The sequence below is a fragment of the Monodelphis domestica genome, chromosome 5 (assembly GCF_027887165.1).
Source record: "Monodelphis domestica isolate mMonDom1 chromosome 5, mMonDom1.pri, whole genome shotgun sequence".
Classification (NCBI taxonomy): Eukaryota; Metazoa; Chordata; class Mammalia; order Didelphimorphia; family Didelphidae; genus Monodelphis; species Monodelphis domestica.
Genome location: NC_077231.1, coordinates 150,068,635 through 150,084,505, shown reverse-complemented (window position 1 = coordinate 150,084,505; position 15,871 = coordinate 150,068,635). Strand labels below are relative to the sequence as shown.

Genomic DNA, 15,871 nt, shown 5'->3' with positions numbered 1-15,871 from the left:
TTCCTGGTGATGCTCTGGTGAAGTCTAAGGAACACTTAACAGATTTTTTTTCTTTTCAATTCATAAAATAGAGGGTTACACGTTATGACCAAATCAGAAAATATCTGTAAAGTGCTTTGCACAATGCCTGGCAAATAAAATGGCTGGAATTTAACAAGTACCCATTCCCTTCTCTACAAAGGAAACCAATTACACTGAAATAGTTATCAAATTATCCAAAAAAGTACAGGATCTAAGACCACTTGCCCTAACCACTTTCTCTTTGGTCTAGTTCTCAGCTTCTGAGCCTGAGTAGAACCCAACTGAAGAACCATATAAAAATGTACTGGCTAACATTGAGGCTGGACAACAGCTGATCTGAGCTTTATGTCTTTATGGGAGCTGAACAAGCCTAGAGAATAATCTATCATGACACCCCTTTTCTCCTACTCTATCTTTTGGAATTTGGAATCAGAAGATCTGAGATCAAATCTTGACTCTGCTACTCAAGCCTCTTAGTCTTTCCAAGCCTCTGTTTCCCCATCTAAAAAATGAGAGGGTTGAACTAGGTGACTTCTAAATCCTTTTCCAGCACAAAGTCCTCTGACACTGTGTTGTTGGATCATTTCAGTTGTGTCTGACTCTTCATGACCTGATTTGGAATTTTCATGGCAAAGATACTGGAATGGTTTGCCATTTCCTTCTCTAGCTTATTCTATAGATGAGGAAACTGAAACAAACAAAGTTAAATAACTTGTTCAGGGTTACACAGCTAATATGTGTCTGAGACCAAATTTGAACTCAGGAAGATAAATCTTCTTGACTTTAAGCTAGGTACTCTATCTGCCGCACTATCTAGCTACCCTCTAATATAATGACTCCTGTTCTTAAGGAAGGGAGTGGCACACATATACATGTACTCGTAGAGCAAAAAAGGTTGTGGATGTGGAACTGACAAGAAATAATTCTGTTTCTTAAGGAAGGGGTGTGAGGTGGGTTTCAAAGAACAGAGGGTAGACATGAAATTAAGAAGAAACTCTGAATTTTTCACTTAAAAGAGTGATGAAAGTGCCATTTTTCCAGAGGGAAGGAAATGGACAGGAGAAAGAAAATGTACTTGTATGGAGGTGAGGGGAAAGAGACAACTCCTTAGAGTCAAGAATGAGCAGCTTGGGTTTCATGCATAGCAAGATGGCAGCTTAATTTACTCCAAATTCAGATGGCACATTGAGATAGAGTATTCTATGCCTTCAGAAGGCTATTCATGTTAGCCCTAAGGAGGAAGTAGCCCAGCCAGGGATAATCATCAGATCTGACTCATGAGGAGATTGTGCAGTGACTCAGTTAATGAACAGTTAGGACAGGGCTGGGCTCCCCTAGAGAGGCACTGAAAGTAATCCCAAAGGCTTGTTGGCAAACTGAACCACCCAAGGAGGCCACAATCCCAAAACTCACTTTTGAAATTAATATTTCAAACCTATAAAGTACAGCAGGTCATTTCCCATGTAGTGCCCCATTAGTGGCCTGGAATAAAGACAGTTTCCCAGCTCACCACTTCAAAAAGGAGTCAGATTTGGAGTTGGACCAATAGAAAGGATTAGAAGTTCCAAATCAAGGCTAGAAACTGAGAAGAAAGATTCTCTGGTCAAAAAACTAAGGATCTGGATGAACAGGCAATTTCTCAAAATTATTGGCATTGATGATACATCAGATAACTGGGAAGAAAGAATTCCAGTCTACTGACTAGAGTGTCCAGGTTCCTCATTCCGTTTCTGGTTTCTTAATTTATATCTTTCATAATAGTTAGTAACAACAACAGTAATAATAACTAATGTATGTAGAATTCTAAGATTTATGGTGTAAGCTTTAATTCTAAGGTTATTGCCTCACAACAGCCCTGTGAAGTAGACAATATAATTATTATCATTCCCATTTTAACAGATTAAGAAACTGGGGCTCAAAGAATTTAAGTGATTTCCCAAAGGTGAATCACTTAGCTGGGACTCAGACTGATCAAAATCTTGGGCTTTCTGACTCTTAAGACCAATATTTTCTCCACTGTATTACACTGCCAAGTTAAAAAAAAAAAAGATTCAGATATTCCCGACTGTAGGACTGATAAATATTTTGCATAATTTTATTTATTTTGCACAATAAATCAACATAATTTAATTACATGACACTTCAGCATTCTAAGACTATATAATAAATAAATAAGAATGAGTTAATTTACATAATACATTAATTTAATTATGAGAAGCTTGAACTTTCTGGGACTCTCTAGTCATTCTTCGCTTGTTCCACCTCTGAAACAAGCCTGATGATGATTGCCATTGATCTCTTAGGGAGACTATAAGAGACAAAGAATGAGAGTATCCTATCATTCAAAAAAGTCCAACCTTCAAACAATGGCATCCTCAGCAAAAAGAATAGTTTGCAAACTGTGCAGATGAAGGAAGGGGATTATTTATATTCTCTTTAAATAGAAAAACCTGTCCAGTAGCCTACTTTTTCTGGAGGAGCCCTAGCTAAAATGCTACTTTTATGATTTTTTAGAAATCAATCAAGAAGCCTTTTCTGAAAAGCCACAAGTTCTTTTTTTAGACCATCTTTTGGGGAGCAAGTAGAGAGATCTTAGGGAAGCCAGAGCACCACGAGAATATATTCAGCCATGTTTGAAACTTCCATGCAGGTAGTGCTTACATCTCAGGAATGGCCATAAAAAGAGAAGCCTCTTTTAGCTAAGGAGCTGGGTATGTAGGGTCACATTTAAGCAGTGGTCAGAAGAACCATCTTGAAATGTTTACTTGGAATTCCAGAATTTTCATCTGTGCTACATAGGTACAGTTTTGATAAGTTGTACTCATCTAAATGGAATCGAATACAATTTAAAACACACACACACACACACACACACACACACACAAACACAAACACACACACTTCCTGAGATAGCACCCTGTGGCAATTATAAGGATTTCCTTTGCTCTTTTAAAGCTCTCTTGTTTCTTTTGTATTTTGATTGGATTTTGATAGAAGAGTAAACTTTATGTAATATAGTAACATGAAGCTTAGTGCCATTCTCTACATTCTGTTACTCAGAAAATATGAAGTGCCTAACTTTTCTAATGTCATGGACCCCATTTCTGAAAACATATTTTAAATACATAGGAAAAATAAATAAGCTTATAATAAAGCCAATTATATTGAAATCATCATCAAAATTTAAAAAAAAAATAAGTTCAACTCCTGTCTGAGAACTCCCAACAATAGAGTGTTTAAGATCCTCCAGGTCTTGTTTGCCAGTGTGTCAAATTCTCTTTAAGGTTTATAATTATTTTGGGACCCACCAGAATTGGCTTATTTGCCAGTATATGCCCTGTTTTTAAGGTGACTCTCCTTAAAAGCACTCTCATGAATATTATTATAGTGAGTCCACAGGGTCATAAGATCCTAACACCAGTTATTACTCATTACCATTTTCTTAGGGGCTCCAGGGATCATAAGAATTCAAACTGCTATATATTGGAGGGGATTATGGAGGTCATCTGGTCTGGACTACTTCCTAAGTCAGGAATCCCTTCTCTGACATTCCCAGCTTGTTTTTTAATGTCTCTAGTAACAGATACCATTCCTTTTGGGGATAGCTCTTTTCAAGATGAACAGCTAGTCAAACTGCCTCTCTCTACCCTAGAAGCACAACTGGCTTCTGATTGCTGATCTAGGCAGCCTGGGACATTCATTTCAGGTTGGACTTGCTCCCTGAAGGCTTGCTTGAATCAGCCCATTTCTTACCCACTGCCAAAGCAGAAACAAAAATAAATTAGGTTAGTTTGGTTATACTAGCTTGACCGAGGAGGGAGAAAGTCAATAACCCCATCAGCCAAGCTTTTTCTTCTGGTTTTGCACTTGCTCCAAATAATGCATTTCCATTATTCAGACTTAAATAGATCAATTTTAAAGCTCTATCACCTTTGCCATAAGATAAGCAGTACTTTATAAGCCTGCATCAGTGAAGAGAAAAAGGTCTAAAAGCCGCTTCCTTGAGACCTCTGTTCATAAAAGTGGACTTTAATCCCAATGCTGGGCACGGAAAAAAAAATATTTTTGTATTGTGAGAGGTCTCTCTAGTGATAGACAACAGTCTTTCCTGTATTAGCAATCTCTAAAAGGACCATGGAGTTTTGAAATTTCTTCTGCTGTTGAAACTTCTTCCTTCATACCTCTCAGCTGGTTACCAGATCTTCCAAAAGTACATACTCATGACTAGATGGTACAAGGCATTAGTTGAAGAGGGAAGGCTACTGGTATACCTCCAGAGCAACAAGATTCAAGAAAGGAGGAGGGAATTTTGCTGGTGTTCTGCATCTATAAATGTGGATGAGCTCATGGCAGTTCCATGGGGTTTCTAGCAACGTTTCCATTGTCCAAGCTCTGACACTCATTTTCTCTCCCATCTTTTCTGGCTCCCTGTACAGCTGCCTTACCTCACAGCCAGAGAAGCTCAACACCTTCCAGTGAAATTGGAGCTACTCCCCCAAGTAGTCCACACCACATCCTAACTTGGCAATCCGGGTGAGTACCATGTGGGCTGTTTCTCCTCTTTTCAGTGGCTGTACTTTCAAAGGGCAACCAATAAGCTTTAAGAGAAGTGGTTAATAGCAGCCTTCTAAAGTGGGGGGAAGCAACAAGGGAATGGGTTAAGACTAAGATAGGAAGGTACTGGGCAAAGGTATTTTTAGCATTGGGGGGAAAAAGAGAAGATAGCTTATATATTTACACAGAATGCTTCTTGCTAAGAAAGGAAAAACCATCAGGTACTATTACCTCTACCACATTCATATCAGTCATCTATCGCCCTAAACACTTTCCTGATTTTTTGATGACATGACTGGCAGCTGAAATGTTTCCTATTTCACTCACACTTGAGGAAATGGAATTGTTAGAGCCCTTGGAATTGCTGTAAGCACCACAGTGATGGTGACAACCCTTTCTAAGTGAGGGTCAAAATTTAGCCCCTTATTCATCTGATCTTTATATAGAAGTTTCACAGCATCTTTTTTTTTTTTTATTTAACTGTGCCTGAAATATATCACAGTGGTGGTCTACCAACACCAGTTGATGGCAGGCTTAAAGATCTCTAATATGAACTCTTTGTATAGCTGTCTTCATCTCTACAGCAAAAGAGTAAGCTCTCTGGTAATGATCTTCAGTTATTTCCTTGTCAAATCAATAAAACCAATAGGATTCCTATAAATACTTGTTGGCTAGCTGATTGACATATAGCAAACCCAAATTTGGTGAGCATTATTTGACTCTGCAAAGTTATAGTTAAGTTCAGTTTTTATATTCACTTATAAGGATGTTTGGATGCCTATAGTTGTGCATGCCCATGTCATCTGTCCTTCAAAAACTTTTGGAAGGTTCAGGACCTAGCACAGGTTTGTTTTGTGAAAATTGCTCCAATAACATAAATCACTACTTGCTCTTCAACTTACAACCTCAGAAAGTTGTGTGGGATGGGAGCAGCTAGGTGGCTGAATGCATTGAGAGTTAAGCCTAGATCTTGGGTTCAAATCTGGTCTGATATACTTCTTAGCTGTGTAACCCTGGGCAAGTGGGTCATTTAACCACCTTTGCTTAGCTATACTGTTCTTCTGCCTTGGAAGCAATATGCAGTATTGATTCTAAGATGGGAAGTAAAGGTTTAAAAAAAAGAAAGTTGTATGGGATCCTGAGAAATTAAGTGACTTTCCCAGGATCATGAAAACACTATGGATCTGAGGCATGGGACATCTTGATTCTGGGTTTGGCCCTCTATTCACTATTCATGGTTGCTCTTATAGGAATGAGCAGGAATAAAGTTTTAGTTGAATTAAGAGAACCAGTGGATCCAACCTATAATGTTACCATGATTATTGGGATTTCTTGGTCTGTCGCTTGGGCAGAAATTACCCTTGGGTTCCTGAAGGCTCTAGCACAGACCATGAAGGCCGGCTGTAGAAAGCATTAGATTTGATAAGACATTCCACAAATTGACTAAGCAACTCCTCCCTTGAGGCTTAGGGAGCACACAGATTAACCAAGAAGTCAGAGGATCAATTAGGTATTGGTTCTATTAGATTAAATATAATTTAAATGCATATAGTCATCAATACATATAGTTATCAAAATGCATATAGTTATCAATATATATAGTTATCAAAATGCATATAGTTATCAAAGACATTATTAATACAAACAGTCCTTACCTCTGTGATTTCTCTAATTTCTCTAATTTTGATGTGTGGATTCATGTCCCAAAATATCTCTCTGAACTACCTAGACTTTTTGGGATGAAGTCCAGTTCTGAGGACAGATAGGCATGCGAGTATATGTGTAGAATATATGTACATATACATGGAGATTGCGCATCCATATGTAATCTGCATATACACATATACACACATATAATTATCCTATTATAAGTATTTAAAAAGCACTTTAGAAATCCTTTGGTATTCCTCCTCGTATACTCCTTGAGAAAGACATTTCCATCACAGCTGGTTTGGAAAGATTCCCTGACCACTTCTAGCCATCAAGAACTCTAAGTGACCACCTGAGTCCCCCAAATAACCAATCTTGTTAGTGCGATGCCTTATGTAGGTTGTGGTACATAACAGCCAAGAATCATATAGTCTGTTGTGGCATGGTAATGGTTTTGGACAGAAGGCAAAAAGAATGCGGGAACCACATAAACAATGGTAATAAAGGTAAATCATGTCATTTGCTCCTCGAAAACGTTATTTTGAATTAGATGGTTTAAAAATATGTACAAATCAGTGGGTTGTATGTCACTAATATCCTGAACTGGAAAGATGATCCATTCATTATTCTTCCCATTGGATTAATAAGCTCTTAACAATGTCTGTGTCACTTCTTTTCTTTAACATTACTTCTTTGCTCTTCCTTCCTTTGCTTTCCTTTGTTCAGAGAAGCAACAGAAAACTCACCCACTATGGATGAGTCTGAGTCTCCAACTCACCAAAGTACTGATGAATAGAGGTATAGTAAGGGAATCTTTTGTTCTTATGGTCCTTTTCTTTTCACACTTCCCTTTAGTTTATAATCTCAGATATGATCCAGATGTGTTTGTCTTGATCAGACCATAATAGCTAAAAGGAAACTTTTGCATGGTATGGAAGCTATTATGATTGTGTCCTGTTTCTAGATACATATAGAGTTGTCTGTGAATCAGGCATAATTATCCTCCAATTCTAAAGTCCTCACCTATCTTTTTTCACAATATGGGACAAAAGGCTTTAAAAAATCAGTTGTGCTATTTAGATATAAAATATAGCTGCCCTCTAATCTGACTTTGAAAAAAAAAAGGTGAGCTTTTAAAAATTAATAGTAAATTAATTAAATCCACAAATATTTATTGGATGTGTATGAGAAATATGTATTCTGTGATCAAGTTCTGTTCATCATATATGGCACTATGCTAGGAGCTAGTATACAGAAATGTATAATCATTAATTCGTGAGCACTTGGAGTCCAGACTAATGGGAATCCAGTGACAGGGTGGGGAGAAGACAGTAAAAGAACAAGAAATACCCATACTTTTCGAAAACGCAAATAATAATACAGGAGTCAGATTATGACAGTAGTAAAAGAGCTATCACAAGATACAATCCATTCATTAAGGAAAAATGATTTACTGAAGGCATTCTGCATACAATATTTTGTGCCATATTTAAAAATTTTAGGACCTATCCTATATCTTGATGAGGCTCAAAATCTAAATAGGCAGTATATGTCAGGCATAGAAGTAATGAGACACATTAAATGACTAATAAGACAACAATATATGTTAAACATCATAAAAGGAGGACAAAGTACCATCTGAATTCAGGGGAAAGTAGGATCCCTTCCTGCAGAGGCATCAGCAAAAGTTTCAAAGAGAAGCTAGTATTTGAGATTGTTTGGATTCAACATGCTAAAATGAAAGAGGACATTCTGGGTAAAGGGAAGCTGTGGTTTCAAAGATAAACTTATGATAAGAATAGGAATGGGGACCAGATCTATAACCTCACTGGAATATGAAAACTCCAAGTAGGGAAGGCAGGTGAGCACTTTCTCTACAATTTACAGTCTTAGAATGTTCCTTGGAGCACTAAGAGGTTAAGTTATTTGGTCATACAGCTCATATTTCTTAGAGGTGAGACCTACATCTTTTCTGGCTTCAAAGTCAAATCTTTATCCACTATACCATGCTGAATATTTTGTATGCAAGCTATATCAAATAGCATTCTCTGGCTCGTGCAGAAAGTTTGTGTAAAGGGAAGAGAAGAGAAGAGGCTGGATAGATAACAGGTTGGGATCCTATTGCTTAGCCTTGAAGCCTAGAAAGTTTGTACTTTATTTGGAAAGCAATGAGAAGCCCTGAAGGTTTTTGAGTAGAGGACTAGAATGATGAATTGTACATTCAGAAAAGTACTCTCGCACCAGTATATACAATAGACTGTAAAGAGATAAAAAGAGAGTTGGAGGAAGAGAAATACTAGTGACTAGACTTTTAAAATAGCCCTAATATAAGAAAATAAGAACCTGAACTAAGATGATGAGAGTGAAGAATAGAAAAGAAAATGTAAGAAAATTTTTGAAGGAGTTATAAATATAATTTTGCTACTAATTAGGTATAAAAGGGAAAGAAGAGGGAAGAATCAAAAAGTTAAAGCCTGACCAACTAGATCAATAACACAATAGCAAGAAGGAAATTGGAAAGAATATAGCTTAGGGGAGAAGAGCAGTTCAGTTTTGGATAAACTAAATTTGGAAGTGCCAGCCTGATATCCAAGGAGACCTGTTGTAAATTTGAAACAGGATGAGAGGTTGGGGCTAGAGAAATAAATTTGGAATTTATCTCCCAAAGAGAGCTATTCATTGAAACCATTGGGGAGTAGTTGGGAGCGCAAGAGGAAAAGAATATTGAGGAAGGAATTGGGCACATTCCTCTGCACAAAGCAGACACTGTGTAAAATGACTTCCAATTATTAATTCATATTTTTAGTTCCATCCACTTAGAGTATGAGGCATTTCTGTACCTGTACATCATATGTGGTATTATGGTACATAGTTTGGTACATGTTTACCATATTTATCGAATCAGTGGATTAATGGAGAATACAACTCCAAGGATTCTGTCTTTTAATTAGTATTGTGTCTCTCTCCAATTGACTCTACTAACTTAAAGGATGCAAATATAGTTTAAGCCACAATCCTGGCTTCAAATGCCATGTATTATAATAACAACTATGTTCATCCATTAGGAAATACTCTTTGCTGACCTTCTAGAGGTAGACTAAATGAGATTTTTCTTGGAGTTCCACTTCTTACTATTTTCTCAAAATGTTAGTAAAAAGGAAATGGAAAATTAAACTAGGTACAATTGATCCTCCTTGATACGCTTAAAGTGATGGGGGTGGAAGGCTTTGATGTTGCTAGGCTACTTCCATCCTTGGGAATTCTTGATTCCCAGTCTAGTCATAGAAGAATTAATTGCTCATCCACAAGGAGGCAGTGTGAGCCACAAAAGGGATCTCCACATACAGCAAATTATAAGTCTAAGAAATGTTTGAAACATTTAGTTTAGGTCAAGCCAACTAAATCTAACACTGTTAAAACGATGCAATTAAGCTTCATACTTTAAGTGTGCTTTGCACAATAAGGGGCCCTCAGTTATATATTTTGACTAATATTATTAAGAGTACTTTGAGTTTCCTTTGAACAAAGATACACTATAAATAAAATTCCCATTCTTCTATTTTTAAAAATGTATTGAATGTTTCCAAAGCACTGTGCTCAGTGCATTGAGAACTATAAAAATGTAGAAGATAAACTCTCTACCCTCAAGAAGCTTACAATTTAGTAGGGAAATAAGCCAGCAACACAAAATAATACTGTATCGGGTATCATAAGTACTCAATAATTACCACAAGAAGAACAAAATTCTAAGGATGTGTAGAAGAAGAGATCCAGTCTAGTTTGCAGGTAGAAACAGGAAAGCCTTCAACAATACAGAATGCTTCATGAATTTGCATGTCATTCATGTCATTTAACAATACTTTTTACAAAACACTATAGTAACACATAGTAATTAAATTAGACATGACATGACAAGAAACTGGAAAACATTTCTAATAGAAGATATTTTTTTCAAACATTTTTAGGCTGCTTAGAGGGTTCTTCTGTGCCATAAAATTTCCCCAACTAAGGTTTGTCCTGCTCTTATCTCAAAATGAAGAGATGTCAGAACCAAAGAAAATAAATTTAAGAAAATCTTTAAAATACCCAACTGTTCTATTCTCTTACGAAAGTTTCAAAATACCAGACTCCAGTGAAAATGCCAGCTCTTCTAGGACAGGGAAAGCTGGGTGGATAGAACAGTGTCATTCATTTACTCCCTAATGATAGCAACATCTGTGGCCAGTCTCCTAATGAAAGGCTTTTGTAGCATCTTGCTTCAGAAGCCACATTTAAGCAGTACTAGCTAACTCAAGCATTTCAAGGGAGCCACATGACGCCCATTTAGAATCCATGGGTATTCTGGCAGAAGCCTTTGAATTTCCTGATGTTTCTTGGTTTTTCTGTAAAAGCCTAGACAGGAAACATTTACAAAACCCAGAGCTCCTTCACTCACTAGCTAGTTCCTAGAGAGGCCAGCAAATCAAACAGGAAAATATTATTTCTAGTTGTTCTTGGTCTTAAATGGATCCATGAAGATTGTTCATTCCTGAAATTCTCTTTGGTCTTGTTTCCCTTTGAACTTCCTTAATGATGAGTGGGGCAAGCCAAGGTGGCAGGCAGAAAAACATCTGGTGATGAGTTTATATTCTCATAGTGTTTTTTCTTTTCTTTTTAGACCCTGACCTTCTGTCTTAGAATCAAATCTAAGCATTGGTTCCAAGGCAGAAAAGTGGTATGGGCTGGGCAATGGGGGTTAAGTGACTTACCCAAGGTGACATAACTAGGAAGTGTCTGAGGCCAGATTTAAACCCAGGACCTCCTATGTCTAGGCCTGGTTCTCTATTCACTGATAGCTGCCCCTTCAGCTAATTGAGATAATAAGTGACATTATCATCACCAAAAATGTCATCTGCCACAAGGAAACAAAAGTTATGATCCCTACCTCCAAGCAGTGTAGACACATAGATGAGGGAGAAAACTATTTATCAGTGGCTCCATAGAGGATACAAATGCTAATACGGAGAATAAGTGCTAAGATTAAAAGCCAGCATGTCATCCAGTTAGCAGTTACCATACGCCATAATTCAAAGAGAGGGACCAAGAAATAAATCTATATTATTTATCAGTTAGAAGGAGTAAGAAAGATAATGTTATGCAACTCTTTGACCTGACTCTGTCCTCCTGGAGGCTCCTCACTACAAGGGCTCAGAAAAGGAGAGGACTAGAGTAGAAGGTACATGATATCGCCTCCAACATCCTTTCAGACTCTAAATGTGATGATTCTTACAATTCAGGGGGAGGAGTTCTAATTATACTGATAGCCTGAATTACTTCTTCATACACTAACTATAATCTCAGCCCATTATTATACCTAATGAAGTAGAGAAAGAAATGCTTGACTTATATTACCTAAAAAAGATCCAGGTTAGAAATTTGAGATCCCACCAATGAAGACTATAGTCTTCCCAGCGATGCACTGGGGAAGCTAACAGGTGTAAAGATGGTTCCCTCAGGTAGGAGTTGGATCCCTCCTAGAGACTGGTCACAATAAGAATTATCCCACTGTCCATCTTATTGGTGACCTCCATCTGAAAAGTAAATATATAGTTACCTTTAAAATGCCAATCTCCAGACACAACCCAAAACCTACAAAGCATGTTCTACATTCTGGCGAGAGTAGAGGTTCACTGAGCTGATGTGTTTTTAATGGTCCTTTGGAGAAAGATGCTCTTAATTTTGTCTAGATCAAAGTGTAAGCTGTGCCTCTTGTGCTTCCCCCAAATTTTGTCTCATTCCTTCACACCCTAACATATTCCAGCCAACAATTTGATAGTAAATCAAATATCATCTGTGTCAGAGCACCAGAGATTTAGAGCTAGAAATGAGCATTAGAAGACAGCCTCGTTCTTCAGACCATGAACAGAGACCCAGAGAGTTTGAGTGACTTGATGATATGGTCACCAAGCGCCTGAGGCATAGAGCTGGGATCTGAACCTGGGTCTCTGCCTCCAAATTCGATCCTCCCACACGGAGTCTTCCCTACAGTGCTCAATGAGCATGTAGTTTGTGAAAGCAACTATAACAGGGTCTCGCTGCTCAGCTGTGTCTTAGGACTCATGTGTATGTCGACTGTAAGGATCACTTCTCGTTTCTAATGGCTTCTCCTGTGGGTTTTTGTTTTGTTTTTTGTTTTTTGCAGGAGTTACAATGATAGCTGTTTCCTGGATTCTTCCCTCTATCCAGAACTAGCCGATGTCCAGTGGTATGGACAGGACAAAGCCAAGCCCGGGACTCTGGTGTGAATGAGCTGGGCCCCAATTTCTCAATGCCATTCTGAGATCACCTCACTGCCTCTCATTTGCCTTACCCAGACGCACGGTCACCCTGCACCAGCTTCAGCTCTTAGCACTTTTTTCCTCCCCTCTCCTCATCCCCTCGCCCTCAAAACCTGACTGAGGAGACATTTTGGAAGGTTCCGGTCCCACTGTGTGTCCTATGGCTCTCCTGCCCACAGAGAGTCATGCAGATCCTTAAGAAGCATCCCTGGTGACTGCCTCCAGCCCTCCAATCACAGATTCCCCCAGGCCAGGGACAATCAAGAGTTGACATCGAGGTCCATGTCACTAACGGATATTTGGGGGTGGGTGTGACAGAGGGACAACCCTGGAGATAGAACTAAGGGAAGTACGACTCTTCTGTGACCCAGAAAGAATGTGTCCATCCTGCCACCTCTAGGCTAATGAAGCACTTCCAGAAGAGGATATCGGATGTGGGTAGTCACAGTTTATACTCGAAGTATTTTTTTTTAACACAACAGTTTGGGGGGAATGAAAAAGGAAGCCTGTCACTTTAGAGCTGCATCAGAGGATCACAATCAGTTCTATGCTGCCAAAGATTAAAATAAAAATAACAAAACAACGAAAAAGAAAGGCCAAGAGATGGAGGGCATTCTGCTTTGTAAGCTCCTTTCACGTTCTCAATCACTCCCAGAAGTGAGCGTCTCTCCCTGCCTGCCTGCCTGCCTGCCTGCCTGCCTCCCTTAACCTCTATTGCCCCTTCAGCATAAAGTCTGGAAAACCACGCTAGTGCGATGGATGGGAAAGACCCCGTAGTCTTGGAGAGCGTTATTGACCCAAAGTCCGCCGTAATCTGGACATATGGGAAAATATGTGGGGAGGGATAGCACGAGAGGCTTAAGTACTGTTGATCCTGGCTGCACAAGCAGAGGACAAGACAGGTAGTCGCTTTATGTTCATGGTTGTGGTCAAGCAGTCTTTCATGGAAACAACCCATACAAATCACATCCTCTTTTATGCACAGGGTGTTTCGTTTTATTTTTTGTGAGAAACCAAGGATTAAAAGCACATTGTGATCCATCCAAGTGGTAAAGCTCCATTAGCATTTGTCATAGGTCTTTTCATGTTTATTTAGCACTTGTGTAGCAAAGGGCTCCGATGATCTCAAAGCTCTCAGCACCCAGTTAGCTCCTTGACGCGTCGCTAACTTAAATAAGCCAACTATGCTCGAAAACTCTAAGGTTTTCACCAGGGTGTCTACTAGCCAGCAGACGTGGCAGAGCTTTTTGAAAAATCACCTCCCCAAGGGACAATACCACCAAAAACTTTATCAATAACCTTAATGCATAGATTTGTCTACAGATGCCCAAAATGGATGAAGGGGGAAAAAAAGAAGGGTTAAGATTTAAAGGGGCTGCAAGTTTACATGTATTATGAGCAATGCTTTTTACCTGTCTAGAAAGCCATCAATCTTCAAAGGCCTCGAAAGTACTTTTGTATTAGCGAACAAGTGCACAATCTCCACTGGGTTATTTACGCCTGCACAAATAAGGTTTCCACATCGGTGCTGGGCTGGGTTTATTGCCACAAGTGGGGTTGGGAAGGTGAGGGAGCAGGAGACTTTTTTCCACTTGTTCTGTGCAGATAATGAGTTTCTATTGGAAAGGCATTAAACAGCCAGGGGGTGGGTGGGTGGGATTGGGAGTATTTTGTGGAAAAGCAAAACTGAAGTTAGCTTTAGAATAAAACCTTTTTTTAAAAAAAAAAAGAAAAAAGAAATTAAAAATAGATAATCCTTTGTTTATGTGTGTGTGATCCAAGAATAACAATAGACTACCAGACCAGGAGGATAAGAACCAAAATAGTAAAACGAGAAAGAAAATGATTTATTGTGGAACAATTGAATATAGCTCAGGCAGCAAGTCTAGTGGAGCAGTTGGGGAGAAAAGTCAGAACCCAGGCCTGGGAGGAAAGATGAGACTCTGGGCAATTTCTCAAACACTTCTGTAACGTACTGTGTGTGTGATTTCCCTCTCCTTAGTGATGAGGTCAGGAAAACCAATTGGCAAGAAAACAAAATTGGATTACAGACTGGAGACATAGAGGCCAGTGTAAATGCTGGTCAGTTTTTTGTTATCCCATATTTTTATCAACCTATGAAGTGTAATTATTTTTATAAACATTTTTCTTTTTCTTCCTTGTCCCCATCCATTAACTACTGTTACACTGTTAGGTTTCACATACACACACACACACACACACACACACCTTAAAAATTAGGCAGGGCCAAAATCAGGCTGAACAGAAATTCTCTATGAGCTGGTTGGGCATGGGCAATAAGGGACAAAAGACTAAGTAAGAATGGGATAAGGAGACAACAACTACATACGCTACTTTTATACAAAGCTTAGTCTAAACTTTACACTCAAAAGTGAATATAGTCAAGAATTGAAAATTTAGACAGATTTTAGTCACAAAAGGGATGAGAGGAAAAATTTATTCCTAAAACATCAATTGGGGATTTTTTTTTTTTGGATGAAGAAAGGGAAGAAAGACAAGGAAGGGGACTAGCAGGCAGATTTCATGCCTGTCTGGTAGTGAAGATGAGAGATTAAGTAAAACAGGTTTTACTGTTTAGCTGCATTCAATTCATACAAATGTACATAAATGTTAGTCATTTGAGATGAACATGTTTAAACATCTTACGATGGGAGACATTATAGCTATTGTATACAAGCACTTGCAAACTTCTTACAAAACCTATTTGTTTAAAAAAGAATAAAATGAAATATTAAGCCCCTGGTCTGATCTAAAGCCACTATTGCATTCTTTGGATACATGTATGAAATTTCCTGTTTAGCCAGAAAACTGGTGTTCCCAGATACACCAGATTATATTGTGAGGCAGGTTGATTTTTTAAAAGTCTATTATATGCAGTTGAGTGTTGAAAATGTTAAAGAAAAAACCCAATTTGTTTTCATTCAGTATTAGTTTAGTTCAAAACATAGCAAACTCCATCCAGGTGCTACCAGATGACCAGTTACTGCTTAGTTAACTAGGTGTAAAGTTTTACATATACATTAATGTCAATAGTTTTATTACAAGTTGTGTAAAATGGACTCTAGTTTAAAAAATGGGGAGAAGATTAGGTTGCTCCTGAAACTGACTGTAGAGCATGTAAAATGATTTTACTGGATTCTGTTTGACTGTAATCAATTTAAAAAGATGTATGTTGTAGAAAAAGTTGCAGAATTTAAAAAGAAAAATCTGCTTTTAATTTATTCTTTTTGTATTAAGAATTTGTATAGTACCTTTACATTTTGCAAAACAGTGTTGTCAACACTTATTAAAGCATTTTCAAAGTGAAA

The 15,871-nt window shown here is 38.2% G+C and overlaps 1 protein-coding gene across 10 annotated transcripts in view; it reads left to right on the top strand.

Annotated features, from left to right (window-relative positions):
• The window catches only part of FRMD4A (FERM domain containing 4A), a 743,442-nt gene extending 727,571 nt beyond the window's left edge, over nt 1–15,871 (top strand). For 8 of the 10 annotated variants that reach the window (XM_056800843.1, XM_007503986.3, XM_007503982.3 and 5 more), the window contains 2 exons: nt 4,458–4,554; nt 12,407–15,871. In XM_056800843.1, the coding sequence (XP_056656821.1) occupies nt 4,458–4,554; nt 12,407–12,509 (200 nt within the window). In that variant the 3' untranslated portion in view covers nt 12,510–15,871. Of the gene's footprint in view, nt 1–4,457; nt 4,555–6,951; nt 7,022–12,406 lie in introns of those variants that run through there. The other 2 variants (XM_016426043.2, XM_007503980.3) reach the window with 1 other exon arrangement.